This window comes from Acomys russatus, chromosome 24 (assembly GCF_903995435.1).
Source record: "Acomys russatus chromosome 24, mAcoRus1.1, whole genome shotgun sequence".
Lineage (NCBI taxonomy): Eukaryota > Metazoa > Chordata > Mammalia > Rodentia > Muridae > Acomys > Acomys russatus.
Window position 1 is genome coordinate 52,022,865 of NC_067160.1, and position 12,280 is coordinate 52,035,144.

The window sequence follows — 12,280 nt, forward strand, 5'->3', positions numbered from 1 at the left end:
TTCACCACTGCCTGTTAACTTCAGTTCCAGAAGAACTGATGCCTTTATTTGGCTTCTGTGGGTACTGGATACTCTTGGTGCACACATATGGAGGCAAAACACCATACACATTAAAAAAATTTTTTTAACGAAATAAACAAAAGCAATTGGCAGCCAGTGCCTGGGGAATGACCCCAGAGGAAGTCTTCTGACCTCTACATCCACATACATGCACACATGTACCCAAATACACTTGAACATACATACGCAGAGGAAAATAAAAAGACAGGAGACATGGCAACTCAACAATAAAAGGGACAACACGGGGTCTCCTCAGGACCCCTTGGTGACCGGAAGGATGCTCGGAAGGTAAATGTCACCACCTGGGCCGATGGAGAGGAAGCTGAGCCACAGTTTGGTTTTTACCCTGTGGTCCGGAACAGCCCAGTTTCACCTTAGCAGGATCCATTCCATGGTCACAAATGGCTCACCGAGCCAGGCCTGCCCGGGACCTTCCCACCCCACCCCAAAGCCGTCAGCACCCTCAGAGCCAAGGGAAGGTACCTTGCAAAGGCCACTCGATGGTGTGGTTGAGGTCCAGAGAGGGCTGCAAGGAGAAGCCGGCTCGGAAGTTGATGTTGCTAATGCCCGATATTCTCACCGAGTGGCGGCCGCTGCTGTACACCTAGTGCAGGAACCCACCCACGTCACCAGAGCGTCAGGCCTCAGGACCCCAGTTTCAGCCCAGACACTGCTGACCACAGCTGGCCAAGACCCACACCTGCAATTATAGCTGTTTCATATCTGTAGACAACATGGGTAGTGTATCTGCTCCCTGGAGACACAGAAGCCAAGCTTACTTGCTGTTCTTCTGGAGGCTTCCTTCTGCTCTCTCCTAGCTCCTGCCTGGTCCCCTGTTCATCTACCTTCCTGCCACACCCTCCCTGGAGGCATTGTAGCTCTGTCTGGTCTTTTTTTTTTTTTTAATGTGCATCGGTGTTTTGCCTGCATGTATGTCTGTATGAGGGTGTCAGATCTTGGAGTTATAGACAGTTGTGAGCTGCCATGTGGGTGCTAGGAATAGAACCTGGGTCCTTTGGAAGAGCAGTCAGTGATCTCAACGGCTGAGCCATCTCTCCAGGCCCAGCTCTGGTCTTAAAGACTCGAAAATCAGGATTGTCAGGTGGTCAGCATAGCCCCTCCACCTGCAGCAGCTCCCACAATGCCCTGCACCTGGTAGGTGCCCAGAGAGTGTTAGTTCAATCAGCTGTAGCGCCCACACCTCCATCAGGCCAACCCTGTCCTCTTGCCTGGCTTCCAGCATCTTCCAAATAAAGCAGTGTCCTGCCAGCCCTGTCTCTCTTAGCTATACGTCCCAGTCACCTTTGCTTCATTTACACTTTGTACTCAGGACAGGAGTCTGAGCCACATGCCAATTTGGCTATTTTTTTTTTTTCTTTTTTTCCCCTCAACCTTTCTGAATGTCATCCCAAATTGCTCCACTCCTTCACAGTGGCAAAGCAGGTTGCTCGTCCTCCACTCTTGTTGATAAACCCACATCACTTGGCCACACATCCCAGGCTCCCCTGCTGAAACCCCATAGTGTCCCTACCTTGATGGCCCACAGCCCAGGGTGCTCAGGCTTAAAGGCTACAACCTTGGCTGAGTCCGGAATGTTGAGGAGCACGTTGAGACCTTCGTCCGTCTGCAGAACCCTTCCTGTGGAAACCCCCAGTGGCACTCGGTCCTCTCTTTCCCCAGAGTTCCCAGGTTTCCCACCCTGTCTCCAGGAACCCGTAGCCCACCCACAGCAGCCTCAAGCGTCCTTGGGACTGACAAGAAGACTGCCATCATGTTAAGTCTCCCATTGGTCAGTTGCCACCAGGCTTCCTGTTTCTCTCACCTGCGGGAACACCTCACGTGGTGTCCCCTCACTCCTTCCTAATTTCTATACCCTTGAGTATGAACCCCTGTCTCTATCACCTCTCTGTGGAGTGCAGGAGTATATGTGTGACACATGCATGTGTGTGTGAACATGTGTACACATGTGTTCCTATGTTCATGTGTCAGAGGACAACTTTAGGTAGTCAGTTTCCTCCTCACACCATGTGGGACGCAGGGATGGAACTCAAGTCCTCAGGCTGGGAGCAAGCACCTTTTCTTGCTGAGTCATCTCAATGGTCCAGGTTTTTTGTTTGTTTGTTTGTTTGTTTTTCCTTTTTTGTGAGCTGAAGCACTTGAAGCTCATTAGTTTGCGTGCCTAAGGAACTCAGGGACCCACCTGTCTCCACCCCACAGCACTGAGGTTAAAGCGTAGCTGCCATACATAGGGTTGGGGTTCTATGTGGGTGTTAGGCACTCAGGCTCAGGTCCTTCCCATTTGTGAGGCAGATGTTCTGTTGACTGAGCCATCTCTCCAGCCTCCTCCCCCCATGGCCTCTTTTGGTCTCACCCTGGCCTTCCAGCTCAGCATCGGATCCAAAGGGGAATAGTCATAGCTCTGGAGCACATACCCAGTGGGTCCCGGACTTCGATTTCAGGCCCTGGACCGCTCAGGGAGATGGTGACCTCTCTCAGGCTGGGGTCAAAGGGGAGTCTCCACGTGTGCTCGCCTTCCTCCTCGTGGTCTGCAGACAGCAGATGTACTTTGGAGGCCTGGATCGCTGACTCCACCCACTTTAACACCTGAGAGGATACGAGAGAAGCTGCACTAGTGGGCATGCCCGGAGGTTGCCATGTCTGGCCACCTGATGCAGCTTCTAACCAGCTCCCCACTGTGTGCAGAATCCACATGCTCTCCATGGATTTTGGGGTGCCAACAATCTATTCAGTCCCCAAGGCTTGTCATTATCCTACGCCAAGCCTGATTGGCTCTTCTGCCCTTTTGGCTTCTATGGGTTTCCAACCGATGTCTGTATGGAGACACCAGGTTACTCAGTGCAGAGAGGAGCCAGCGCAGGCCCCTGCAGCATAGGCTTCTGCCTCTTATCTGCCTCTGGCACCCACGAGGATGCCCTGGGTGCATACGAGGGGCCTGGGAGCACTGGAGTCTCCATCTTGTGTGGTTCATTGAGCTATAGGCTCCTCACAGGTTGCTTAGTCATCTAACCAGGACTGTGGGGACCTGCGTTTCATCAAATAAGGTAAGTTAACGCATCTGCAGTGAGTGGCTATGGGATCACTGGGTGGAGAGCGTTTCTAGCAGTCAGGAAGCCCTGGGTTTGATCCCCAGCACTGAAAAACAAAACAAAACAAAACTCCCGTACCACACAATTCAAGGAAAAACACTGAATGTGTCTCCTGCATTCAATAGGAGTGGTGCTCAGAGGCTAGAGTGTTCTTCCCAAGGACCCAAAGCCTCTTTGGAAGAATGCCCTCTGCTAAATGTGGAAGGAATGATACCATTAGGAAACCATCAGCTTGCAACTACTAATGAAATAATCATTTTGGGCAAGGATCCCCTTTGGTTGTTAAAGGCACAGGGTGTAAGATTGATGGAGCCTAAGTGTCCACCCGGGGCCTGGGTGTTACCCCACAGACACTGAAGTCAGTATGGGGTGGGGGAGACACGGCCTTGCCGTACACGTCTGCCTGTCACCACCGTAGCTGGTGGCACAACGTCACCAGCTACAGTAGAACAGCAAGGTGCTGTTTGTCTCTCGATGGCAAGCATTGGAAACAAGTCACAGCGCCAACCCCAAGACACCTCTCCACGCACACCAGCCACCCCCTACCCAGGCCTTGAACACACTCAGGTTAGACAGGAGGGAGCATGTCAGTGACACTGTCAGGGCAAAGACTGGAATTTAGGACATGGGACACAGCAGAGCTTCTTCAGCTGGTGTCACGACAATGAGCAGATGGCTCCAGACTTGAGGGGACTTAGTAGACACAACAATCGAGTGGGGCGGGCAACAGTAATTAAAACCCGAGCCACAAAGTGTTCTCAGAAGCCAATGCGAGGAGCTGGGGGCATAGCTCGGCGGTGAAGCCCTTGCACGCGAGGGTCAGGACCAGTGTTCAGATTGCCAGCACCCGCATAAAAAGCTGCGTGGACATGGCAGCCCACCTAGTGCTTGGGAGGTAGAGACGGGGGATCCGTGGACCAAGCTGGCTGGCTACAGTAGCCTCGCCTGTGTCAATAAGCAAACTGGACAAAGAACACACCTAATACCAATTCATACCTCCACATGCTCACAACACACATGTACCCTCATGCATGTGAACACACAAACACACATGTGTATATACATACGTGCAAAACAAAAATACAGATAAGACATTTTGAGGGCAGTCAGGGAGAACCAGACAAGGATTTGGTGCCAGATCATAGTAAAGAAAGTGTATTAATTCTATTAGAACATTCTACACTATGGGGGGATACTGTGTATATGGGGGTGCCAGTGAGGCTCAGTTGGGGAGCACTTTCATAGCACACACGAGACCCTGGGTTCCATTCACAGCAGTCAGAATTAAAAATAGTTCTGGGCTGGAGAGATGGCTCAGAGGTTAAGAGAACTGTCTGCTCTTCCAGAGGTCCTGAGTTCAATCCCCAGCAACCACATGGTGGCTCACAACCATCTATAATGTGATCTAATGGGCACTGTATACATAATAAATAAATCTTAAAAAATAGTTAATTCTAAATTATTTATGGATATAGTATCGTGAGTTATCAAAATCGAGAGAGGATAAAAAGAGAACATGCAAGCAAGCTCTGAATGGTTGGTAGCCATGAGGCTTGGTAAGGTGAGGGTGGGGGGTGGAGTTGTATGTTTGCTTGTTTGTTTTATTTTTGAGACTGGGTTTATGTAGCCCTAGCTGGTCTGGAACTTAATAACAAGACCAGGCTGTCCTCGAACTCACAAAAATCTGCTTGCCTCTGCCTCGGAGTGTATGAACTAAAGGCGTTTACCTCAATGCCCCTCCATTCATAATAACTTAAATAGCTAAAAGCCATTTTTTAAATGACAATGATGTCATGAGTTTATCATACACCTGGTGTGATGTTTGCTTGCCAATGTCAGTTGACTGTAAATGGCTTCCTGGAATGCTGCCTGAGAAGAGGTTCTGTGATTGATTAGCAATCACGGGTATGAGACTAGCAAACAGTGGCTTGTGTGCTACCTACAGGCATGCTGGCCCTAATTGGCAGTCCTTCTGCTCTGCTCTGTCTATTGTGTGGCCTTTCACAGAAGGAAAGGGAGTGGGAGGATTTGCCTGAGATTTCGAGAATGAGCATGTTTTACTGACTGAGTTAAACCATGTGCTGTGAGATCCAGTGTATCACAGGCTAAGAATTCAACATTCTCCCCTATTTGGAGATACTTCATTCTCCTGTCTTTTGTCTAGTTTTCCGAGAAACATGTTTCTTTAAAAGGCTCCACCTGTCATGGCATGGCAGGACCAGGCTCCTTGTCTATGGAAGATGGAAGGAAGACAGTGCCAAGGAATCAGTGAGGCCAGGACGATGCTGCCAGATGGTGAAGTGCAGCTCTGTGCCAAACGCCTGTTCCTCAGGTCATAAAGTGGGGACAGAGGATGGTGACAGAAAAGCTGCCCCAGGCAACAATCACCCAGACAAGTTACGTCAGCTACTACACTGACAGGGCTACTGCAAGCTGTTCTAGAATGTTCTGGTGAGGAGACAGTGCCCAGTAATTCAGGCTACCAAACCACAAAGACAGCTGGGACATGGACAGCACCCTAATGACCCAGCATGAGGCAGCCTGCCCCAGGATTTAGAGGGGGAGTGTGACGGATTTGCTTGCAGCCAATCCAGACCACCTTGTAGGGCCAGGCCTAGGGTCAAGGCCTTTTGGACCTGGCTGTGCCCTCAGGGCTCCAGAGCGGAATTGGGGAGCCTCCCGAGCAGAGTGCCTTCATTAAGCAAGCACAGTGTTTATTTGGCGTGTGTGATGGCTTCCAGATGTCTGTGGGGTGGGGCCTGGGATCCAGCCATGTGCTGGCCAGAGCTACGGATGGAAAAGGAAGGAAAGAATCTGGCCTTGTCACTCTCTGCCAGATGACTGCTGCTGGGCCCATCGTGGCTGATAAATCATCCCCAGAGGATGCTCAACAGCCTGGGCAGCTGAGGAAGCTGAGGGAACTAAGAAGAGGAATGGGGCTCACAGCTACAGATGGGGGAAACGGAGGCATTGGCCCGGAGTCACAGAGGGAGCACCCACCTTGCCAGCTGTGCACCCCAGATTCTCTACCCAGCTCTATCTTGTTGAAAACACTCTTGAGAGTGCACCCCTACTCTTCAGGGCCTTCAGGGGAGTGGGGACGGAGAGGGGGGAAAGGAGAGAAACCTCTGCCTGCATCCAGAAGACCAGGAGAGTTCAGCTGTGGTCCTTTCTCACCTAATCTTCCCTGATGCCCAGCACTCTTCATCCACCATCCTCCCTTCACCTCAGAAGGCAGCCAGTCCCATTGGTACAACTGTGCACAAGGGAGAGCGTGGGGAATATACCGCCGTGTGGAACAGGGGACATAAGGTCCCCTGAAGGCGACAGAGCTGTGATCAGCTGCCACCCCTGTCTTGCTCCAGCAGCCCCAGGTCTCAGCCTTTCCACTCCCCTGAATGCTGCTGGGGAGGGTCCAGGCCTGAGATCATCTCAGGTCCCTCGTGATCCATGATCTGGAGCTTCCTGGTAGGAGCTTCCCAACCCTGTTGTCGAAGAACGCAAGTCATCTTTCTTTCTTCAAAGGGATTCGCAGAAGCTGGGCAATGTGTCAGGTTTACCTGCCACTGCCGCCGCTGCTGCTGCTGGACAAGAGACGTGCCCCAGCCCTCAGAATTGGCTAAGCTGTGGAGTTGGGGTGTGGAGCAGGGGACAGTGGGCCATACAGTGGAGACTGAGATGCTCAGTGCTCTCCTGGGAAATTGTAGGGGCACTGCTTAGCTCTGTCCTCCTGTCCCCTGTCACTCTCTTGCATCATCAGCTTTTGTAGCTGAGCATGGACTGGGCAGAGCCTGTGGGTACCATACATAGGAGGCTGTGGACCCAGCTGAAGCTTGATTTTTAAAAATGACCACCTTGGGCTGGGCAGTGGTGGCACACACCTTTAACCCTAGCACTTGAGAGGCAAAGGCAGGCGGGTCCCTGAGTTCGAGGCCAGCCTAGACTACAGAGTGAATTCCAGGACAGACAGGGCTACACAGAGAAACCCTGTCTTGGGGGGAGGGTGCGGGGAGAGTCCACTTAGGGCCTGGGACCATGGTTCAGGAGATGAAAGTGTACGGTGCGAATGTGTGAGAACCTGAGATTTGATTCTCGGGACCACACCAAAGCCAGGAGCACGGGCACATGCCTGTATCCCAGAGCTGCGTAAGGAGGTGCACAGACAGGCAATCCCAGAGCTCACTCACCGGCTAGTCTAGGTGACCTGGTTAGCTTTGGGTTTACTGAAATACCGTGACTCAAAAAAGTAAAGTAGAGAGCAACTCGGGAAGTGCTGGTGCCGACTTCCAGCCTCCACATGCACTCACATATGGATACATATAGTCACATACACCACACACCCTAGGACAAACCCAAGGTCACATTGCCTGCCTCCAATATGGTCCCCTATTGCGCCAGAATCATCAAAGTCCTAAGTTTTCTTGCCAGGGAGAGAAGGTCTTCAATCTCCCCCATATGCTCTGGAACAAAGTCCAAAAGGGGGCTTCTTCATAACCAGAAAGAGCTAAGTGTTCCCAAGATAGAGAGTCCCTTGTTCGAACTGGCTACCTCCTCCTGGATGGTGCACACAGAGGTGCTTAATAAATGACCCACTGTGGTCATTTATTAAGCGTTCAGGGCATATAGCTATTCTGCTGCTTGGAAGGTCGCAGCGTTTGTTTCACGTGCCTCTTCAGAAGTGTGAACGATTTCTCCCAGCTACAGCCCCCATGGCCTGGCTTCCCTGGGGGATGACCACAGCTTTGGCTGTCACAGCCACTTTCCCAGGCTTGCTGAGAGCGTGTGGGAACATCTAGAAAGAAACAGATCCAAGGCATGAAGCTCTCCATGCCTGGGAGCATCCATGCCACCACCCGGAGCAGCCCAACCCTGCCATCAGTCGTCCTACCAAGCGAGACTCCCACAGTCAAGATGCCAACAGGCTCACCTGGAGTTCCCGAAGACAGAGCCCCTGGCAAGCTGTCCTCCGCAACTTGCCTTGCCTCTCAAGTGTCTCCCCCTAAAAGTGGGGATGAATCTGCCCCTCTGTTCTGAGATGCCTCCCGCCCTCATATGGGGCTCTGTGCCAGGATAGGCTGACGAGCCAGAAATTAAAGCCTGCTGTGTCACAGAGAAGTGTAAACTCCATCTGTCAACAGGGAGCCGAGGCACGCTAATCTAAACACGGCCCTAGAGACCAGTCCTCTCAACTCATAAATACACAGCTCACAAAATTTATCCTAGAGACCACTGCCTGCCTCAGAGACACCTTCTCTTCCAGAGCAGCAGGCACGGGGACTCAACGCGCTTGCTCGGTCCCCCCAGCCACTTCCTGGCACTCCGCTTAAGGTGTCCTACTTGGCCCAGCCCTGAGATCACTAATACTCCAGTAGCAGTAACCAATCACACAAGCACAGAATGACAGAAAGTCAGTACAGAAAGCTGGGAAGGGATGTGGAAAGAGGTTTTACTTTCAGGGTGTTTCCCAAGCACTTGCCTGGGGGTTCAGGAGATTTGACAAGATGGTGTAGAGCCCAGAGCAGGGTACTCGGCATCACTGGATGACAACCACCATGCAAAGCTCCCGTGTATATTGCCATGTAAGACCCAACACCCTCACCCTCGGGGCAGCAGTCTGGGGGACACATTCTGCAGTGGCTCACCTCTGACACCTGCTGCTTGTCCAGCTGGAACACCTGCCCAGAGCTGGTGGAGGCGATCTCCTCATAGGCCAGGTAGCCAGGATGGGTGCGGTCACCACAGTCCCCAGTCAGCACAAAGACCACCTGGAAGATAGGCAAGTAGGCCTGTGCTTTCTACTGTAGCGGGGAGAGGCAGGACCCGAACCACGGGAGAGCTCAGAATAATGAATGTCCCCTGCATGGGGATCAGGCACTGATACAGGGCAGGGGCTCACACAGAGAGGGACACAGCAGGCATGCCATGAGAAGGATGGGGGTCTGTGACAAAGAAGGCTACTGAGGTGGACTCCTCTTGGAGTGGCCCCTGGAGGTTACTGTAGAAGAACCCTGAAGAGCTCTAGAATAGTCTAGAAGGCCAGGCAGTGGTGGCACACATCTTTAATCCCAGCACTTGGGAGGCAGAGGCAGGCGGATTGCTGTGAGTTTGAGGCCAGCCTGGTCTACAAAGCAAGTCCAGGACAGTCAAGGCTACACAGAGAGACCCTGTCTCAAAAAACAAAGAATAGTCTAAAAGTGAGGAGCAGTGATGCTGTGCAAACCTTGAGGATTTTCCCAAGTGTTGACCTGCCCTTCCTTCCCACCTCCTGCAGCCATCAGTGCAAAAGCAAGAGGCAGAAGTCCTGGCCACAAGGACAAGGTTCATGAGCTGCAAGGACCAAGGGCTGAGGACGAGGGTGGAGAAGCTTTGCACCAGCTTTGAAAGAGGGGGCGGGGATGCACCAAGAGCAAACCTCACCAGGAAGTGGGAGCCCACAGGGCCCAGAGCTTGCAACTATGCTGCCTTCGGAGAGATGTGGCTGGGGTTGGCAGAGCTGGCTCCTGGCCCCACTCTCCAGTGGAGCTCCACCCCCCGCCTCATCCAGCCATCTGCACGACTACCCACCCCATCCCTGCAACCGGCCTCTCACCTGCGGCTGCTTTAGCTGCAGGAGCTGTAGGAGCTCATTCTTCTTGTGGTAGTCCTTGGCACGGGCATCCGAGAAGACGTAGATGAAGGACCCAGGGTTGGCAACCTCCACGGCAGCCTTGATGGCCCCCACACTCATCTCTGGGCAGTCACCACCTCCCTACAGGGTTGAAGTGTGTCAGCAGCTGCCACCCACTTTGTCTGCAAGGGGGCAGCCTGGACAAACCTCTGAGCCCAGTGGGAGCCTGAGAGTCACCTCAGTGTGGCTCACTCACTGGTCAGGCTGCCGTCCCTGTTTGTCCCTTCCGGCATCTGCCCAGTTGTGACTTTCGTTAGACAAGTGTCACCCATTCTCTCACCTGTGTGAGCGACAATCCCATCTTTACGGGGTTGGAGGAGATGAGGCACGAGCAAGCCTTCACACGTGTGAGCGTGTGAATGTGTGGTGTTTGCGCACGTATCTGTGTGTGTGCACAAGTATGTGGGGATGACCATACACACGTATGCAAGTGTGTATGGAGGCCAGAGGTCAATGCTCCATGTCTTCCTCTGTCTCTCTTCACCGTGTTTTTTCTGACACGTCTCTCATTGGATATGGAGCTCACTAACTCTGTCAGGCATCCTGGCCAGCAGGCCTCCACAATCCTCCTGTCTCAGCCTCATCTGTGCTGGGCTTACAAGTGTGGGCGATCACACCCACCTTTTGACATGGACGGTGGGAGCTGAACTGGGATTTTCATGTTGAGTGACAAGCACTTTACCGAATGAGCTGTCCCCCAGCTCATGAGTGTTTTATTACGACACACGACAAGGGAAGGCTAAAAGGGAGTGCCACTGTGGGCAACCTTAAGAAGTCCTGTGACAGCCACAGTGCAAAGGGGTGGAGCTGGGCCAGGCGAGAAGAAAGGCTCTCCCTGTCACCTGCCCTGTCGTCAGGCCCTCCAGGAGACACACTCACGCTCCAGCTGAGAAGCAGACTCCACCTATGGAGTCCCTCCTCTCAGGAACCTGGTGGCCAGGAAAAGGACAGATGCTGGAGCCAGGTGTTTTATGCCAAGAACATGTGACCCAGGCTCAGACCTGCATAGAGGTCTGAACTAAGTTGTCCCTCAAGCCCCCACCCATACCCTCATTGGAGTAGCATTGCCCCCTCACTCATTTATTAAAATAGCACCCACTATGCACCAAGGCTCTGTGAGGTACTTGTTTCATGTCCTGAGGAAAGGAGCCCAAGAGGTACTGGCTTCCAGGACCCGCAATGAGGCATGGGCTATAGACTGAGGAGCAGGCAGGGCCGGGAGGAAGGACGCCATCTTGGCTCCCAGGTAGGACAAAGGAAGATGAAGAACAATAAAGATGGCGGGCAGCCCACCTGAACGTAGAGTTCTCTCAGCTCTCTCTGAAACACCACTGGGTCCTCCGTGAGGGTCACCGGGCCAATATCTGTGGGAAGAGAGAGATGCGGGTAGGTTTCCCCCCGAACACAGAAGGGCCAAGGGCAAACCAAGGGAAAAGGATGCTGGGAAACGGAATGGATCAGGAAACCTTAGCTTCATTAGGGACTAAAGAGCAAGCAGCCAACATCAGGCCAAGCAGTAAGTAGGAGCATCCCAGGAAGTCCATCTACATAACAAAGAGGCAGCAAGATTGGAGCAAGGGCTTCACTGCCACAGAATAGAACACAAGTTTCTGAAAGATACCAGCTTATGGTCTGTGGACCTGGCCATTCTGTTCGTAACTATTTAAGCAGGTAAAATGAAAACACTGGTGCCCACAAAGCCTTCTGCTCAGGTGTGCATAACAATTATGTTCACAGTGACCCCAAGCTGGAGGCAAAGTTCTCCCACCCTAGTTAGTAACTGCCAGACAGAGCTCATCTTGGCTCATTATGGAGTTCGACAGCTAAAAAGTGGCTTACGGGAGGGTAGCGTATACAATGTGGATACTATGCAAAAGGTATGACTCGCCTCCTGGGGGAGGACAAAGTAGGGTGGTATGAGGCTCGGGGTGGTAAGGTGTCTAAAGCTAGGGAGCAGTTTCTAGAATTTTCTGTGTAATGATCTTGGCTGTTGGTGGATTGTTGGGGACTGAGGTATGGGAAGTGAAGCTGTAGATGACCAGGGGGAACCACTGTGACCAGTCCCCAAACTCAGCAATAGAACAGATGAAACCACAGGTAAGAAGGTGGGTGGGTCTCACGTGAAGCCAGACCCGGGAGTGCACGTGCTACGCGCCTCCCTTGGTAAGAAGCCAGTCAGGAGCTGCCTGTGGGCTGACAGAAGGCTCAGCTGATGGGACGGCAGTGCTCTAGACCCCGAGAAGAGTGTGGGCTCCATGGTGCGTCATCTGTTGAGGGCACACAGCTGAGACTCACACGTTCTGGTATCCGTGGGTTTCATATATTTTAACACCCTTGGTGCTCACACTTGACACTTGTACAACGACATTTTGTCCTGTAAGCCGTTCCCAGCCCCTGGTTGTCCCTGTGCCAGATAGCAGCCGAGGCTATTTAAACTACAGATAGA

General features: G+C 52.5%; 1 protein-coding gene across 1 annotated transcript in view; it reads right to left on the reverse strand.

The window, feature by feature from the left end:
- The window catches only part of Hmcn2 (hemicentin 2), a 154,314-nt gene that overhangs the window by 124,624 nt on the left and 17,410 nt on the right, over nucleotides 1–12,280 (reverse strand). Inside the window, exons 2-7 of the mRNA XM_051166434.1 lie at nucleotides 11,128–11,198; nucleotides 9,757–9,915; nucleotides 8,810–8,932; nucleotides 2,493–2,664; nucleotides 1,592–1,698; nucleotides 544–664 (exon numbers count right to left, since the gene is read on the reverse strand). Of these exons, the coding sequence (XP_051022391.1) occupies nucleotides 544–664; nucleotides 1,592–1,698; nucleotides 2,493–2,664; nucleotides 8,810–8,932; nucleotides 9,757–9,915; nucleotides 11,128–11,198 (753 nt within the window). The remainder of the gene's footprint in view (nucleotides 1–543; nucleotides 665–1,591; nucleotides 1,699–2,492; nucleotides 2,665–8,809; nucleotides 8,933–9,756; nucleotides 9,916–11,127; nucleotides 11,199–12,280) is intronic.